At 46.8% G+C, this 18,920-nt stretch overlaps 1 protein-coding gene and 1 long non-coding RNA gene across 2 annotated transcripts in view; one reads left to right on the forward strand and one right to left on the reverse strand.

Annotated features, from left to right (window-relative positions):
- Positions 1-2,822: 2,822 nt before the first annotated feature.
- Positions 2,823-18,920, reverse strand: part of LOC102378736 — a 32,985-nt gene continuing 16,887 nt past the window's right edge. Inside the window, exon 3 of the long non-coding RNA XR_325143.1 lies at positions 2,823-3,233. This is a non-coding gene — a long non-coding RNA (uncharacterized LOC102378736). The remainder of the gene's footprint in view (positions 3,234-18,920) is intronic.
- Positions 7,851-9,170, forward strand: ACTL9 (actin like 9). Its single transcript, XM_006035495.2, has one exon. The coding sequence runs from the start codon at positions 7,851-7,853 to the stop codon at positions 9,168-9,170; it is 1,320 nt and encodes a 439-aa protein (XP_006035557.2).

Genomic DNA, 18,920 nt, shown 5'->3' on the forward strand with positions numbered 1-18,920 from the left:
TCTGATACAGTCAATTCCCTTTATATCAGTGCTGATCCGATATTGGACCAATGTACTGGTGCACCTCTATTAGAAACACATTTCTGTAACATCCCCCCTCTACAAATGAGGTTTCTACCCAGAGAGTAAAGGGAAGACGTGTTTGAGCACTGCGGTTATTCAGGATTCTGGACTCTTCTGTCTCCTCCTGTTTTTCAGGTGTGCAGACATCTTTTGGCAGCACATCGTGGACCAGCTTCGTCTAGGAGCTGAATGCAGAGAGCTTGAATTCAAGGGTTATCACCAGCACTAATGAGTCAGAGCAACGAAGTATAGGGGAGACACTCAGCTGGCTTGAGAACCAGCAGTCCTCTCTAATGCACCTGGGACTGCCTTGAGCTGCAACTCTGCCCCAGGACCTAAACCACTTCATTCTCCCGTCTCTCACTTCATCCCTCTCATGCACAGGTAGTGGAGCAAGGGGAACGTAGCACCGCACATGCAGCTCTGACTGCTAGTTTGACCTTCAGAGCATAGCATGATAGCTTGAAGCAGAAGTGGAACTGGGCAGTTCAGAGCCCTGGGTAGCAGCGGTGCATGGGCCAGCAGCTGTCACTGGACTGCTGGTGGCAGCAGTGGCTGGATGAGCCGTGCTGGTAGCTGCTTTTTTGGTGCCCTCTTCTCCCCTGAGTCAGCACCTGGGGCTATATGCTCCCTGCTTCTTTAGTTATGCTACTAGTTTGAAGGGTGGGAAGGCATGTCCTCCAACCTCCATTTGCAAAGTGGCCCAACTACCCTGGCACATTGTAGGATTATTCTTGCTCTGAAGGACTAGCTACTGGGCCACAGCAAATAAAGGTAGGGCCAGTCACACCTGTTTCTATACCACAAATCCTTCTGGCTGATCACAAACATCTCTTTTTTATTTATTTTTTTTTATTGCTGCCCCTCTAGTTTGAGCTGATTTGTTCCATCCGAGGACACCAGGCCCAGCCACACCTCAGCCAGTAGGTTGTGCAATGTAGGAAGAAACCGTAACTCTTCCTGTTCACAGGTTGTGCTATCAAAGCACAACCCCTGGATGACTTCTTGTTCACAATGACATTTCTGCGTCCGTCACTCTAAGCTCTGCTCATAGCGCGCCAGACCAAACAATTAGCAGCATAGTAAAAATAATCAATACAATGAACAATGCTGAGAAAAGGGTAGCCAGGCTGGGGCAAGTGCGGTGGCTTGCAAGTCAGAAATCCTGGGTGCTGACTCTAACCTACTCGAGGACTCTATTCCTCTTCCCATAATCCCTTGCTTTAATTATAACCTCTTTGGGTAAAATGATACATCACTGTGCATGTGCAGAACATAGATATTGCCAATGCTGTCCTAACCCCCAGAACGATGTTCATCTTCAGATCAAAAAGTAGTTTACAAAGGAGCTCAAAAATCAGCATCTCCATTTTACAGATGGGGAAACAGAGGCAGGGAGATTCTCCTCATCTCAGTACACCAGTCAAACTAGGCAGAAAACCCAGATCTCCTGCACCACTGTCTAGTGCTTCACCCACTGGAAGAGCACACACCAACTGCTGAAACTTCCTTAGCCTGACGAAGGGTTTTTGAACCCGAAAGCTTGCTTAATAACTATTCTCCAACCATTTGGGTTGGTCTAATAAAAGATATCAAATTCACCCAAGGAACCTTGTCACCCGCTAGATCACACCGTTATCCAAAATAGGGCCCTTGCCTGAAGTGTTACCACATTACTACAAACACTTCCACAACACTGCAGGCGCTACATGCAAAGGCTTTTATACTAGGGCCCCCACTCAAACAACCCACAGCCATTGGAGAAGGTAAAGCCTTACTGTGTCATATCTTACTAATCTGCAGCTGGCTTTCACAACAAAAGCCCAAAATGTTTTACTGACTGCTAAGATTTTTTTCCCCCCACCAAAATACAATTTTCCCCCCAGTTTTTTGGATTTTAGCCAGAATGAGAATTTGCTGGGGGAAAAAATTGTTTGCTATTTTTCATCAGATACTACCTATTATTTGGATTAAACTCTCAGCCAGCTCCCACGAGGATGGAAGGAGGTGTACTTGCCTTAGATGGGCAACAAACCTAATCTCACTGGAAAGGAATCAAGTTGGAAGCAGCTTGGCTGGCATAGCTTTGCTTTGAACCTTTGAGTAAGGCTAGCAGACCCCAAGACCTACGTGCTCTAGCCATTACTCTCAGCAAACCTGTCCTCTTGTCACCACGTATGCTGGGATAACAGGGGAGGCCAGTCACTGGTTGGAATTGCCGACAGTCTCCACTCATGTACACACCACAATTTTTTCCCTTGCATGTGCTGCAACTGCATGTATGCTTCCATGAACGGGATTGCCTAATGCTTTAAAAGCATTTCTTGTGCATTAAACTAAAACTCCTCAGGCATAGTTTAGTTTGGCTTGCCGGGAATTAAAGTGGCGTGTCCATGGATTCATTGCATGCAAACCCACAGGCACTCAAAGACGTGTATTGAGCCTCTTTGTTCACCAGATGGCACTGCGACTTTCCCCCCCCCCCCCAGTTCACCCCTTTGAATTGCTTTCACTTTCAAATTGCTTCCACCTTTTTCCATTTTATCCTGTGGTTTGCTGGCTCCCTGCTTCCACAGCTGCGTGCCAGGGCATGGGCAGGCAGCGCCAGACCATCCTGCTTTCCTGTGGTGCTGGCCAGGGACCCAGCTTAATTCAGTTGAAAACCTAACGCGTGTAAACACGGATACAATGCACCCAAATAAGCAAGTTTAAATTCGATAAACCTATTCAATTTAATGTGGATTAAAACCCGTGGTGTGTACAGGCGCCCATAGAGGGGTTGCTCCGGCATACAACCACGATACCTCAGACAGGACAGGTTGGGGGAGTTTGTGTGTCGTCTTGTTCCATGGCCAAGTCACGGAGGATGGGAGTGTGTTGTAGCTCCATAATGGGGGGCAGGGGAGGCATAGCAGTTCATGCCTGTAGACTGGTGGTCTCCAGTTTGATCTGCGGTGTGCCAGCAAAGACAACAGCTACTATGCTGGCACCAATACTTCTAATGCCGCGACTGCTTGCGGATCACAGGAGAACACCAGTCCCAAATCAGTGCTGAATCCAGCTACGCGCAACCCTCAGGTCTCTGGAGGAGAGAGACAAACAATGGCTCATCTTCATTTTGGTTAGAGGTGGCCGACTGCAAGAGATAATCCAGAGCCTTCTTCTGCCATCTTCCCAGGATGGAAGAAATTAGAAGGAAAAAAGGAAAATAAATGAGTATTATGGCCAGGCAATGGTAAGACTTTTGCAGCTTTGGCAAATAATCCTCTCTCTGTTTTGGTGCAGAAAATACGTCTCATGTTGGCCAATTCCACACCACAAAGCCCACCTCTTTATCACCACATACAACAATATGGCAGAGGTCATGAGCTGCTAGAGAATTTCACGTTTGAGGTATGGCACCCAATCCTAACAAGAGGGGATTGGAGAGTGGCCAACAACAAAAGAGAAAGCAAAGAGGAGAGAGAAGTGCACTATGATTTCATGTGCAGGCCACCCTTATCTAACATGTTGACTAAGGAACTGGATTTGAGGATACTCATTCTAGCTGTATAGTGGATTTGACCCTGGATATCTATCACACAAGGAACATAAATCCTCAAGATTTAGAGCATAAACCAGCCTAGGGCAAATGGGGGTCTGGAAGAAAGTCCATAAAGATGTGGACAACTGTGTGCCATAATTACGACATCAGGCCACCTTCCAAAGCATTGTGCATTTACCGCAGCTGAAGGCAGGATACCAGGCAGGAAAAGACAGTAGTCTCACCCAGCTGGGTAAATCCCATTGTTAGGAACGACCAACTCTCCTTGAACGTAAATGAGCCACTTTGTCCCTCTGGTGAGTGAAGGAGCAGGTGGAAGGAGAAATGCTCCTGTTGGCTACATCTGTTTGAGAAGTTAAATCTGTTGCATTGATTTGCCTTCCCTTGTTCCCAGCGCAGCTGCACCTTTTACTTGCCACTAGCAGGGGCAGAGTCAGGGAATAGGTCAGGCCCACGTCAAATAAGTCACTCATTCACACAGCCCAGACTGAAGTCACAGATGTGAAGCGATCCGGCTTCCAGATCCACAGCCCACCCAAGCCAGCTGCAACACAGAAGAGAGATCCTGGAAGTACCTTTGCCGCAGCACAGATGCCCAAGATCTCCCAGGCTGTGTGCACAGACACGGTGCTCCAGCTCCTATCACTTCCACACCTTGCTGAGCACTGATGGCATCACTGCTGCACTCCTGTTCTATGGCAACACATCAAAGCAGCTGCCAGCCCAAGCTGCAGCAACAAGTAAATTGGGTGAATTAGATGAAGAACACTGTTGAGTAGATTGCAAAATGCAACACCAGCTCTTACAGAGCAAACACGCACTTGATTATCTCAAAGCAGCGTTATCCCCACTTTGTAGATGGAGGCACAGAGAGGCAACAGGGGGTGCATCTATATATCTATATCTATATCTATATGCGCTTTAGTGTGTAGAGTACATTAATTAGCTCTGCAGTAAAGCATCACCATCTACACATGTGCTGGTATTAGGGTGCAGTAAGTTAATTAACTCTGCCATAGGGTATTAGGTACAGTACTATCTTACAGCAGAGTAATTACATGCACCAAAACACGCATGTAGACAGTGACAGTGGATGGCTGGAGCATGAGGACGCTAAAAAGCGTGGCAGGTTGCCTGCCACCTAGCCCTGCACTTTAGCACCCTTGTGCCCCAGCCAGCCTCTCTGCCACCTGGATCCCGGGGCTGACCCCCACAAGCCTCCTGCCAGCCAGGGGCTGCTCCACCCCAGCTCAAAGTGCTGCGGTCCCAGGCACAGCTAATTCTGGCATAAACTGTGCCAGAGTTTATTGTGGCATGTTAATAGCAAATGTAGATACAGCTATGGTGATTCCAAGCCTGTATTTGCCATTTTTTTGCAGGCCAGGTCTGATGTTAGACACAAAAAGCAATACAAGGAAAGAATGGCAAATAGTCGCAGTGATGCTTTTGGGATCACAAATGCAAATCACCCCCCCCCCCCCCCCCCCACCAGGTGTAATGATAAACTTAAGACAGAGTGGGGTCTGGCCACAAGAACTTGAGCTGGGGAGCACAATGACAGCGATGCCTTTGCTTTGCAACAGAGAGTTATGTAATTCTGGTTTCAACGTGCTATGGGTTTTATTGCTGTAGAGTGACACCAAGGGCACCTGGGAGGCTAATGAGCTATGGCAGTCCTCACCCATCAATCACCAGTCCCAGCCTCACCAAGATTAATTTTGCCTGATGCAAACCACTGCCAACAGGGGCTGGGCTACAATCGATGACCTCCTGAGGTCCCGTCCAACCCTCAATTTCTAGGACTCTATGAACTAAGAAGGGCGAGAAGAGCTGTGGTTCCTCTGGCCATTCTGCAGATTTGGCAATGCTGCTCAGAGTCTGAGAGGCCCTTCAAAAGGATGGGAGCCAACAGTCCTTCCCCACGCCTTAAACAGGGTCTCTCGGGTCTTATATGAAGGCATGGAGGGAACTTGCAATGCTGCTGCCCACAAGAGACTTTGCTGTGGTTCAGTAGAAGAGCCTATGAAGGGCAGCAGTAGCCAGTGGACAGGACAATATGACATTTATTCGATTCCCCTTTCCGATCTACCATATGACCTTGGACAAGTCACTTCCTCTGGTGTCCCCCCCCCCACCCATGTTCATCCTGCTCCTTTAGATTATAAACTCTGAATAGAGATAAGCGCTTTCCACTTTCCCCCCCTGCATTTACAATGCAATGGCTTCTAGCTGCTACTTCAATAAATAACTTTACCTCCAGAGTTCTGGCTCTGGTGCACGTCACCGGTACAAAATTAGCGTGACATATTCACTCTTCTAGAACAACGAGAAGGCCAGCAGTGCTTTGTCCCCGAAATAATTCCATCTTTTCCGGCTACAGCTGCTGCTACTGGTGCTACAAGAGTGACACCTGGTGATCTGTGCTATGAGCAGCAGGTCTGATGCAGCCCTTACAAGTGTCCCATTGATGCAATGCTAACTTCTGCTGAGGCTGCCGGCCCACATTAAAATGACTGCATGTTGGGATCTGACCCCCTCATCCAAGCAATCGCATGTCTGGCCGTGCCATGTGTGCATAGCAGGATACAGACACTTGGGACTGGGGACAGATCCCAATAACACTATGGCCAGAAGCCACGTGAGAGCTACTGGGTGCAGAAGAATTTGGGTATGGGAGCTTAAACTTCTTGGTGGGGTGGGGAAGGGAGAGGGGGAAACCTCCTCAGCTCCCCTTGCTAGAAGAGCCTGCAGGGCAGCCCCAGGCCTGGTTGGGACCCGGGACTGCCCTGGTCACTGGTGCCAAAAAAAAAAATTAAAAAAAAAAAAAAAAAAAATCAGCTTATTGTCAGCACCAGCCCTGGGGCAGCCCCCATGGCCCACTGGAGACCCAGACCTGCCCCCAGCCAGACTGTCCAGGATTGATGCCAACAATGTGGAACATCTGTATGGCTGGTTTGCCATTTTGTGGCACCTCAATGAAGGCCTACATGTGGCACGGTTGCCACTTATGGTGCAATTAAACACAATAATTGTGCCCAAATGTAACATGTTCCCGGGCTCTGAAGGACAAAGGCTGAACTAGAAAGCCAACATCTCCACATACAACCACAAAAAAGCTGACCAAAATGGGAACTCCTGGAAAGCTCACTGGAGACCTTGTTTTCCAGGATATTCCAGGTGTCTCCTTCCAACCTCTGGGAGGTATCAGCTTTGCCCAGTAACAAGGATAGCTGTGGTTTATTCCTCATAAGTTTCCCATGAATGCAGAGCCTTGGTTAACCATCTGATATTATGTTGCAAGGTCAGATAGAAGCCTAGTAATGATTTTCAAGAGGATCAAAAATATAAACCCCTCTAAAAATCTGGCTTTGAGACAATGGATTAAAGAAGCAGATACAATCAAGCCCTTGGAAAACTTGCTCTTAGCTCTCTGGTTGCGTGTCCTTTCCAGGGTAGACTCCAAGTAAAAGGCCTCCCTCCCCTCTAACAACTTAGAAGAGCTTTCAGCTGACTTCAGCAGCAGAAACCCAAGTCTTTGGGCTGGGACACTCAAAAAAAAAATAAATCAAAAGATAGATACCTCCTTCCCCTTTGATGACACCAGACTTGGCACTGAAGACCCTTGCTCAATACCATAAAATGGTGGAGCATGTCTTTCACACGTAGCCATGATCCCAATATAACATTAATGGGTCGCCACTTTGATTTATTACATTAACATTTTGCTACCAAAGCGGACATGGATGCCAGTGCAAAGCACTTCCAAGGGATTGGAATGTCTTTCACAAGTTCCTTTTGCCCAAAGGCTAATTAATCCAATGTTCAGGTTTATCCTAAAGTACAAGACTTGAACAGTTTAAGTTTTAGTAAGTACCATGGGAGATGGAATAGGAATGGTTTGGGGTGGGAAGAGAAGCAAGAGAGGAACAAAATGCCACATTTCAGATTAGAGGGAGAGGTGAGAAGGAACAAGCCCAGAGAACAAAAAGGCAAAAGGGCATAACACTCGAGCCACTTGATCCTTCGGTGGAAAATGCATCATCCATTGTGACCAAGGTACCCCGTGCAAACAGCAGCATCATGGCAGATGCTGGAGTGATGTCACAGTTCTCTCTACGACGACCATGAAGAGCCACAGACCTGGTCCCTCCTATATAAGCCACTGCCTCCAGAGACACGTTTTGTCTCCGCTGCAAGGTCTTTCTACAGCCCAAGAACAGGCTGGTCAAGACAGTCCAGTCCAATGCCAATAACCCCCAAACCAATGAGGATCGGAACAATGACTCCACAATCAATGAGTTCAAGACCGGGGAGTCTACAGACAAGAAGCCCTTCTTTACGATCTGAAGCACGCTCTTCAGAGCACTATCAGAAGGGCAGAGGATTTTCAGAAGACAGAAGAGCCACTACAGGCAGGTTGAATTCCCCCGAGAGACACCCCACGGTTATGCAGAGAACAGGGGCAGTTGTGATAGATACAGGCACAGGATGCTGTAAAGCAGGGTTTGCTGGGCAGCAGAACCCCAAATCTGTCCTTGGTTCGTGGGTGGGCCGCCCAACACAGCGGTCATTCAAGTTGCGGGGCGCCAGACCAGACACTTTTGTAGGAGAGAGAGCCCGAACGCAGCCAGATGTTGAAGTTATTGAGCCCGTGAGAAATGGCATCATCATAGACTGGGAGGCAGCAGAAGTCCTTTGGCGACACATGTTCTATCATGATCTGCAGGTCCGCCCAGAAGACCATGCCCTCTGGATGTCAGCCCCACCACTCAGCCCTACTACCAACAGAGAGAAGATGGTCGAGGTGGTGTTTGAGTCTCTGAACTCTCCAGGCATGTACATTGCTTACCACTCCGTCTTGTCAGTTTATGCTCATGGTAAGATAAGTGGCTTGGTGGTAGATAGTGGCTATGCAGTGACCCACACTGTTCCAGTCCATCAGGGCTACAACTTACCGCATGCCATTGAGAGAATGGATATTGCTGGATCTCACATGACTTCCTTCCTGATGAAGCTTCTCAATGACTCGGGGCACGTGTTTACCGAGAGGATGACGCACATTGTGGAAGACATCAAGCATAAGTGCTGCTATGTCGCTGCGAACTTTGAGAGAGAATGTCATCTCCCCAGGAAGGACTACGTGGTAGACTTCCAGCTACCAGATGGCCACGTCATCAGCCTGGGGAAAGAGCGATTCCAATGCCCAGAAATGCTATTCACCCCTCCTAAGTTGCCTGGGATTTCTTTTGTGGGTGTCCATAACATGGCCCAGAGAAGCTTGAGTAAGGTCCCAGAAGAGGCCAGGGGAGACATGTACCAGAACATCTTTCTCTGTGGAGGGTCATCTCTCTTTAATGGGCTGGAAAAGAGGTTTACCAGCGAGCTCCTTCGGCATTTGCCATCTAGTGCCAAGGTTAGAGTCTCTGCTGTGCCCCTGAGGAAGTTTTCGGTCTGGACCGGAGGCTCCATCCTGGCTTCCCTGAAGAACTTCCAGGCCTGCTGGATTCAAAAGGAGCAGTACAATGACATTGGGCCGTACGTTGTCCATCGGAAGTGTTACTGAGGTAGGGCAACAGCCACAGGGAGAACTGCTGTTTCTCCTCCCATAGGATGAAAAGTGCTTGCATTGAACTGAAGTATATTTGTGATTATTGACTGAGCGATGAACCCTAATAAATGATTTTGCCTTACCCTGCCCCTTCCATTCAAGGGGCTTCGAGCACTCAAGGCTAGGATGATTTTCAGAGCAGCCTAAAATGCGTTAGGTGCCCAGACATCACTGAAGTGCAGTTGCAAACATGGCAGCGAGGGTAGGGTGGCTCTTTGACACACAGCTTCTGCCACCTCTGCTCTGAAGGTGGGAAAAGGGGAACTGTCTGTGGCCTCTATGATGAGGCTGCCAGTGGAGGCGAGTGCCTATTTCGCTAGGCTGAGACAGCAACTAGTTGTGCACAATAGCTATTGAACGGATGCCAGGCAAGAATGACTTTTAGGACTCGGGCAACCTTGGTGGGGTGGGAAGGGGAGGAAGCAAGAGGTCTCAAATCCTGTTCTCCCTTCCCACCCCATAAAGACAGTCCTGATCAAGGATGAGACAGAAGCTGGTGCCAAAGTGGCTTTGTCTCTCCTTCTGCCAGTTCCCCTGTGCTCATCAGTCCCACCTCAGGGACAGACTGAAGCAGCCAGTCCCACAGGCAAACCCAGCCTTCTTCTACATGCCGTGCCCGATATCAGAACCCTTTCATTCTTGTTCTTGGGCATCCCTGTCATGCTGCTAGCTCCTGGCTGGGAAGTGGACCATGCACACCTGATGTAAGATTTCCTATCCCTGGCTGTCCCTTCTCCCCATGGAAGATAATGGTTGCAAAAATGAATTCTTGCATGGTGCCCATCTTCCCCTGCCCTTCCTGTTCCAACCTCCTCCGACTGCAAACTCCACCCCAAAGGGGCACCAAAGGATTGCTGTAATCCTGGGAAGGACTCATTGCAGATCCAGCGCTGACAGGAACACCCAGGTGCCTAGCTTTGCAGCCTGAAAGTTTTTGCAGCATAGCTCTCACGTACAATACAGAAACGGAATAGATCTGTCTACAGACAACACAGCCACAGGCACAGACTCAGACTACACCCTTATATGTATAACCCACATAAAGATGTACACAGATCCTATCCACATAAACATGTGCATACAAACATTTACACATATGCATGCAGTTTTCACAGCAAAGAGGTGGGGGGAAATATGGAAAAAAAATCTCAAAGTGTTTCAAATGTGAAAACAGCTCCATCCGCATGAACTCTACCCCCAGCAATTCCTAGGATAAATCATGCCCAATTTACCAAGATCCTATGATGCTGAATGACCTTTGGGTGTTGTAATTTATTTTGGTGAGGGGGTTCCCAAGCTCTCCTGCCCCTTCTCCCACAACTGGGCCCACTGCACTCTCTTTAGTCGGTAGTTGCTGTATTCATGTGGGTCCAGACTGCAGCAGCAACTGGGAACAGGCATTTGAGTGGGTAGGAGAAGTGAGCTGCAGCAATCCCACAGGAAGCTTTCCCACAGCTCTCTGATGAGCAAGTGCATTCGTTACCTATGGGATTTGTGCCCTTGGGTTTTCAAATTGAGTCAAACTAGTATCTTAAATTTCCCCTGAAACTTTCCAGAGAAAACAAGTTCTTATCTCTCTAAGAAATCCCATACCCAAGGGACCAGGCTCCACGAGCAGAACTCAGGGAGGATTTGACAGCTCTTCTGAGAGTTCAGTGCCCATGGAGGCAGGCACAGCAGGCTTCTCTCGCCCTGCTCTCCCAAACACAACAGGGATCTGGGCTTACAGGTCAGCGACTGCACTAGAGGAACTCTTGCCAGCTTTGTATCTCAAGGGTCTTAGGGCAAAAAGCGTGGCGTACAATCTTGCCCTACAACGGCTTGACGGTTTGCACGAAGCATGTCACTTCCGAGTTAACTGAAGTCACCCACACATATCCTATTGAAATAAATAGAAGTTTAGATGCTTAAATACCTCCTAGGAACTTGTACCCCAACTTGGGTCAACCAAATCAACTTAAAGACACTGCCATGCTTGAATTGGGGGTAGAGATCTAACTACAGCAACATAAAGTGAAGACAAGGTCTCTGAACTGGATGCTGCTGCTCTCTTCAGCCAACAACATGCACAACATGAAAAGTGTGGCCCCATGTGAACAACAAATCCTGGATGCTCTTAAAGCAATAGACCCAGGTGACAGAGACCAAATTAAAAAAAAAAAAATCAAAAAAAAAATCAGGGTACCAAAATGTGTCTTAATTGGTTTTTTGTACTTTCCCCCACGCTAGCACTGAAGGTTATCTGTAGATGCTGGCAGTCTCCTGGACGATCTGCAATTCAACTGTCTAACATGCAGTTCCCTCTAGTGGACATTTTTGGTAGCCACTTCGGAAACTCTTTCATACTAGCGTTCAAGTGATGCAGCTGTGATGGTCCAGGAAATAGGTGAGAGGCATGGATTTTTGCAGGTGATATCTTTTATTGGACCACCTGCATGGTTGGGATGGACTCGGACAGGCTTTCTAATGCAATGCATTGAGACCTGAGGAAGAATACCTTGTATTCAAAAGCTCTTCTTAGTTATTTTTGTTCTATTTGCTTACCATAAGCAGGTGTCCAAAGGCATCCCTGAAGCTTCGAGTCTGACAATTTGCCCCAATTTGCTTTGAGAGCCTCTGCAGATGCTCACAATGTCCTGATAATCTCTGCAGCCCTGTCAGTACCCATGCACAAGTGTCTCTTCCTTGTTTTGAGGTTTTGGCTGTAGCCGTGTTGGTCTAAGGATATAGGCAGGCAAGGTTTTTTGGGTCAAATTTTGGTGCAAAAATGAAGCAAGCAGTTCTCATACAAGACAGAGGCAGCGTTTAGATCAGTTGGTTAGAGAGTGGTGCAACCAACACCAAAAAGTTGCAGGTTTAATCCCCAGTTGGAGTAGATAATCTCTTGAGGTCCCTTCCAGCCTTACTTCATTATGATTTTTATAAGTTAAACCACCCAGCAGCCAACAGAGCATCAGGCATGTCCATTCACATTTTAGGTGACAATGGATAGGTGCTTCTCCCATGCCAAAGGAAGCAGATCCAGAAACATATAACCAGGCCTCCCATTTCCCTATGTATTACACACAGCAACCACAGGATCCTCATCCGGGATGAGCTGGATAGCATGCTCATGGTTTCATTACTTAAAGGCAATGAAACAATCCGACAGTCATGCTTATAAAGCTTACGCCATGTCACAAGATCACCGCAACTATAGACATGCATAACATGCAAAGTATAAGTGCAGTGCAGAAAACAGGGTGCATGTCTCTCAAAGCAGCAAGAAGGACCAAGAAGCAAGAGCACAGCGACTTTGAGGTTAGTCAAAGCGCTGTGGTAACTAGCGGAAAGTATTTCTCTACTGTACTCTTACTCTGATCCCATCCGTGATGAGCTTTTGCTGCCTAGGACAGAGGTGACAAACGTGGGAGGTGTGAACTAATGATGCTACATTGGAAAGGTGACACCCACTTGAGGTCTCAGAATGATGTTCCTCAGCCTTCGTATTTAATATGGCGTGAGCAAGGAAAATGGAAAATATAAAGGATCATTAATCTTAAAAAAAACCCATAATATAAAACCCGTCAGCAAATGTTGTTCAAAAGCAAAGGCATTTCCTGGATCTGCTCACTCTAAAAAAACAAAAAAAAACAAAAAACCAGGAAGCAAGACTTTAACCTTCAGAAGTAACCCCATGGCACCGTGGCATGGTGCAGAGATGAAGGGGGGGACTACTCATGCAGCACAGGTAGGTGCAGTGTGGGGGTCTGTAGTTCACACTGGTGTGGTCCCCAGGGTGTACAGTGACCACTAGTGTGGCCTGTGCTGCATGCAGTGCCTAGCCACTTTAAATTAGAGGTACCCAACTTCTGACTTATAACAACATCAGGATATCAACTGTCTTTTACAATGCACATGGAAAAGCACCAAGCACAATGAGCCCCTCCTCATTGTGGGTCTTTAGGTGCTACTGCAATAGAAAGAACAGCTGATATCACCCAGCAGAAGTGCTTTAAATGGCAAAAAGATGTCCCTAAAATTTGAACATGCCAACATTCAGGAGTGATTTTGACTCCACCGCTATTCAAAACAGACCAGGGTTAAAAAAAAAAAAAAAAAAATCCAGCTCTCTTGACTCCTTGGCCTTCCTATTCAGGGAAAAGAGGAGACAAAAGACTCGATGGCAAGACAATCAGATCACAGTTGGTATCTGTCGTCCTGCTTGCTAGCTTTTATTATGTTTTAGGCCTGCCCACTAACCCTACAGACACTCTGGGGCTCATCTCTAAGACGTATAACATCTCTAAAACATAAAACAAGAGAAGGTTCAGGCGGGACATCAGGAAGCATCACTTTACAGATAGGGCTGCCAGGTGAAGTGGTGCTCTCTCCTACCTTGGGGGTCTTTAAGGAGGCTGGACAGATATTTGGTTGGGGTGATATGACCCCAGCACCCGTTCCTGCCTGGGGCAGGGGGTCGGACCTGATGATCTGTTTAGGTCCCTTCCGACCCTAAGTGCTATGATACTCTATCATCTCCAGGAGGAAATCCCAGGGTTTCTGCTGCTTCTGGACACTGGCTCCAGTGGAACTATATTCCCAGGACTGATAGCAGATGCCTCCGAAACTTGTGGTACCTCCTAGGATTGTAATATCATATTATAGCTCCAATCTCCATAGGACTTACCTCTTTTCTTTGAAGGACTCAGCTGCCTCCTCACTTTGGAAAGTTGGCTGTTGCCAATGCCAGGAATTCAGCTAGTTACGGGGACCCACCCGCCAACCACACTAAAATCCATTCGAGATGAAGGTGCATCTGCCACGAGGATGTTGTCTGACCAATTCTCAAGGTAAAAAACAAAATGAAAAAGTCTCCCATCTGTACTAATCACTTCCTGTGCTGTCCTGTCATAGGGAAGATAAAAATAACAGAACTAAGTTCTGTGAAGTCAGAGCCCTTGGTGAGAAGAGTCACTGTACATAAGGGAGACACTGCCATACACATTTTCCAAAGAGCAAACCAATTTAACCAACTCCTCCAGATCTGGCCCAGGCTATTAAAAACCACCTTGCCAAGTCAGGAGAGGCTGTAAATAGGGGCACTTGAGAGAGGAAAAGGACCGCTTAGTCCTGTGACTCACTTCAACGCCACAAAACTATGCCCCATACCCCTCACATCCATTCTAAAGTTCCCCCTAAATTTAGATTCAATAAACTCGACTGCCCATGGCCAGGCATTGCAGGTCAATATTCATACCACTGCCACGTGGCGGAAGAGATCGTATCAAACTGGCACTACTGGGAACATAAGCCATCTACCCATAGAGCAGGAGAGAGCAGCCAGGGAGACTCCACTGCTGTACAGGGCGCAAAGAAGTCTTCAGCTTCCTTGAACTCGCTACAGGCTTCTCCTAGTCACTACTAAGGAGTCATAGAAAAAACTAGGTCTGGAAGGGACCTCAGGAGGTCTAGTTTAGCCTTCTGTTCAAGACAGGTTAATTCTAGGGCCGATTCGATTCGGATGAGATTCGGCCCAATTCGGTGGCCGAATCTCCAAATCCGAATCCAATCATGAGACCAATAAAAAAGTCCTAATTGATTTGAAGCTCTCCAAATCTTTTCCAATGATTCACAGTCCCCACCCACTGCAACAGAGAACTGGAGCTGGACAGTAGGATGTGGGAGTCGGGGGTTGGAGGAGAGGGGAGGGGACCATGAAGGGACCCCTGCCAGGCCCCATCCCCTGCTTGCTCGCCCATCCCTTCCGAGTGCCCTCCAACCCCCAAAGTGCTGGGAGCTGGGGCGGGCAGGCAGTCATTGCTGGGCTGGGAGAGTGGGTGGGGGATGGGCCTGGCTTGCAAGATTCAGAGATTCGGCCAATTTGGCAGCAGCCAAATCGATTTGGGACAGCGATCTGAATCACCAAATCGAATCATTGTCCCCTGAATCGGCTGAATCCGAAGCTATTACTAGCTGCTTCACACAGGCCTATTTCATGCCTGCCTAAACCATCCCAGCCACATGTTTGTCTCACTTTAAACCAAGGTTAGACCAAGTATGTTCTGATGGAGACCGCACTACCCCTCCAGGTACTCTGCTGTGGTTCACCCTAATGTAAGCAAGTTCTTAACATCCAACCTTAATTTCCCTTGTTACTATTTAAAACCGTTTCATTTTGTCCCACCTCCTGTGGCTATAGGGAATAGTCCATCACCAACTTCCGTAAAAGAACCCTTCATGTATTTCAAGTCTCCGATCAGTTCTTTCATTAATCTTCTCTTTCCCAGACTAAAAAATCCCAGTTCTTCCAACCTTTCCTTGCATTTCATATTTTCTAGACTTCTAATAATTTTTGTTGTTCTCCACTGGACTCTTTCCAATCGGTCCAGTTTTTGGTTTTTTTTTTTTTTTTTTTTTTTTTTAAATGTGGTGCCAAAAACTAGACACAGTAATCCAGGCAAGGCCTCAACAGTGCCAAATAGAAGGGAAGAATCACTTCAGTGACTTGGATGCGAGATGGACTTGTTATTACCTCCCAGGATGCTATGGGCTCTTTTTGCAACAATAGTACACTACTGACATTCAGCTTGTGGTCCTCTATAACTCCTGGATCCTTTGCTGCAGTACGACAGCTTCACCAATTTGTTGCTGTGCATTTGATTCTTCTGTCCCAAGTCCAGTACTTTGCCTTTTTCCTTGCTGAATTTCAACTGATTCATTTTGGACTATTTTGCTAATTTATCAGGGTCATTTGGCATCCTAATTCTATGCTCCATAGAAAGGCATTTTCTATCCCGCTATGCTTGGTGTGATCTGCCAATGTATTAAGCGTACACTCAACTCCATCCTCAAAATCATTAATGAAGATATATTTAACTGTCCCAGACCCAGGGACCCCACTTGATACCTTGTCCTGCTTTGACACTGAAGTTATCAATGGCTACTCTTTGGACACGATGATCCAACCAGTTATGCACCCAGCTTCCAGTAGTTTCCTCTAGATTTTATTTCTTTACTTTACTTGTGAGAAAGCCATTGGAGACCATATACTTCTTTAGCAAGTGATTGGATATCACATCTACCACTCTCCCCTTATCCACAAAACCTGCAGATGTGATATACTGATTCACCTCAATTGTATCATAGTCCTAAGTCTGTTAGCAATGGGACTGGCATTAATTGGGGCATTTGTCCTTATTGTTCAGTTTTGATCTGTTATGTGGTGATGCAAGCTCTAATTATTTTGGCACAAGTTTCCCAATATTTGGCCATTTCAATAAATGCCTGGAGGGCTTGTTCTATGAGAATTGAATGAAAGACAGGAGTTACTTTCTAGCCCTCCCAGTTCCTGAAAAAAAAAAAAAGCTTGGAAACAAGGAAGGGGACCCTGTGGAGAAGAAAAGCTGCTGTGAAAGATGCTCTCTCCTAGGGCTGTGCGAAACAGCACTATTTCATTTCGACTTCCATTTCAACAGGACGTTGTTTTGTTTTGTTTTGAGTTTTGTTTCAAAACCACCGTCCTGTTTTGTTTCGCTGTTTCGATGTTTTGCCCATAGGCTATAGTGGGGAAGCATGAAACTGCCTATAAAACTTTGTCATTTCTTGCCTGATTAATCTTGCAGGGATGGTAGCCCCTTCTGAAGGCATGAAGCCTGCCCGTTTCCAAGGAGATAGGTGTAGGGGTTTCTGAGAAACTGCACTTCAAGCTGCAGACAAGCAAAACTCCTGACATGTGCAATCGTGTGCGTCTGTTAAGGTGCACCCTCACTGGTGCCTCTATATGACACTGAAGTGTGCCGCAATGAGGACTCCTCCTCCCCTATAGCCTCAGCCGGTCCACCACTTTAAATGACAACAGGTAACAACTTAGTAAGCAGCACAGTAGCACCCACAGCATCTCAGGCAGCCAAACCATCACAGTCGATGAGAGCAGTCCTTCCCTGCTTTTCCCGCTCCCTCTTCTTTCTTTGTTTCCCTGCAGGCAAGTCCAGCTTCAGCTTCGAAACGTTTCAACTGCCCTCGTTCTGTTTCAAGGCTGTTTTGAAACCCTTAGTTTCACTGAGCTCGAAACAGCATCAAAACGAAACGGATGGCAAAATTTTGCATGGCCCTACGCTCTCCTCTTACGCCCCAGCATCAGGAAGCCATTGGCACAACTGATTTAATTGAACTACTGGTTAGCTTGTGAACAATGGTCCCTGTGCCAGCAGATGGAGCTCTTTATATTAACGATCCTCACAAGCAAAGATGAAAATGGGCTGGGAAGATACAAATATTGTGGTTCAGGCCCTCCAAAAATGCGAGGGTATTTTTAATATTATTATTTTCATTTGTTCTCATTATCATTATAATATTCTGGGACTGTTTTTTGGTCTGCCTTCTGATTCTTAACCCCCCACCCCTGCCTTTGCACACACAGGGAGACACTTGTGCCCATTCTCCCAAGCACATCTAGGCGATTCTGGGTTGTTGGTTGCAACTGTGTTGGTCTAAGGACATAGGCAGACAAAGCTCTTTGGGTAGAGGTGATGTCTTTTATTGGGCCAACTAAGTAGCTTGCTAAGAACAATTTTGGCAGCTATGCTTATTAGACCAACCAAATGGTCTAATAAAGAGATATCACCTCTACCCAAAGAGCTTTGTCTGTCTAGGTGATTCTGACCCCCACAGCAGGACTGTTGCTCCCCAACCCCATGCACAGAGATTAGTTCAGTCTGCCTTTAGTTATGACCCCTAACCTCACCTCCGGTCTTCCTCCAGCCCCTGGCGTTCTTCAGCCATTCTCCTAGGTGTGGATGGGGCTGAAATGGGGTCCTCACTCTCTCTTTTAGGCTACTCCCGTTGCTCCCAAGAAGGTAGCTGAGCTCCCAGGAGGTTCAGGGGATAGGGAGGTAGGTGGTTGTTCTTCAGGTACCCTCTAGCCCACAGCCCCAAGAGAAGGGGCCCAAGCATTGCCAGCTTTATGAGCTGGTCTGATTAGCTGCTTTTCCCCAGGAGGTAGGGTCCTGGGGAAGCCAGAGGGAATTTACTTTAGGCAAGCCTGGGAAGTCAAGGGAGTTGGCAAGACTAACTTACATATGTCACATCAAAAAAATTGGTGGGGGGGGGGGGACAAACAAACCAAAAAAAAAAAAAGCCACATATAAAAACAAGAAACTAAACTAACAACAACAACAAAAAAAGTCAATCCATTTTGCTTGAAATTGTTGGTGAATTTTGGTTTCTCAATTAAAAAAAAACAGTTCTAAATGAAATCCTTAAGACATTTTCAGGTTTACTGCAGGGAGCAATGTTTCTGTTGCTCTTTTATTTCCCCTTCTTCCTTCCATCCTCTTTCCAGGGTTGGGGGTGAAGCGGCAAGTGAGAGAAACAGGTCTCTTTTGCTTTCACGTAAAAATTTGGTTGATGATTTTTTATTTATTTTTTTTTACAAAAATATAAACACACCAAAAAACCATACAAAAAACACACAGCCCCCCCCCCCCCCTTTTTTTTTTCTTTTTTCTTGCAGAAAGTATTTTCTATTCCTTCTAACCACGAACTGTTTCACTTAAAAAGCCTGCCTGGCTCTTATCCCGAGCTCCCATTAGGAGCATCCTCATAACAGTATGACTCTGTATTTAAATAGGAAATAAACCTCCAAGAGGCAGAGCAACACTATTACCGCATTTATAAGATGGGGAACCAAGATGAAAAAAAAAAATCCCGAGCAGTTTGCCCAAT

The sequence above is a fragment of the Alligator sinensis genome, unplaced genomic scaffold, assembly GCF_000455745.1.
Source record: "Alligator sinensis unplaced genomic scaffold, ASM45574v1 scaffold1457_1, whole genome shotgun sequence".
Taxonomy (NCBI): Eukaryota; Metazoa; Chordata; order Crocodylia; family Alligatoridae; genus Alligator; species Alligator sinensis.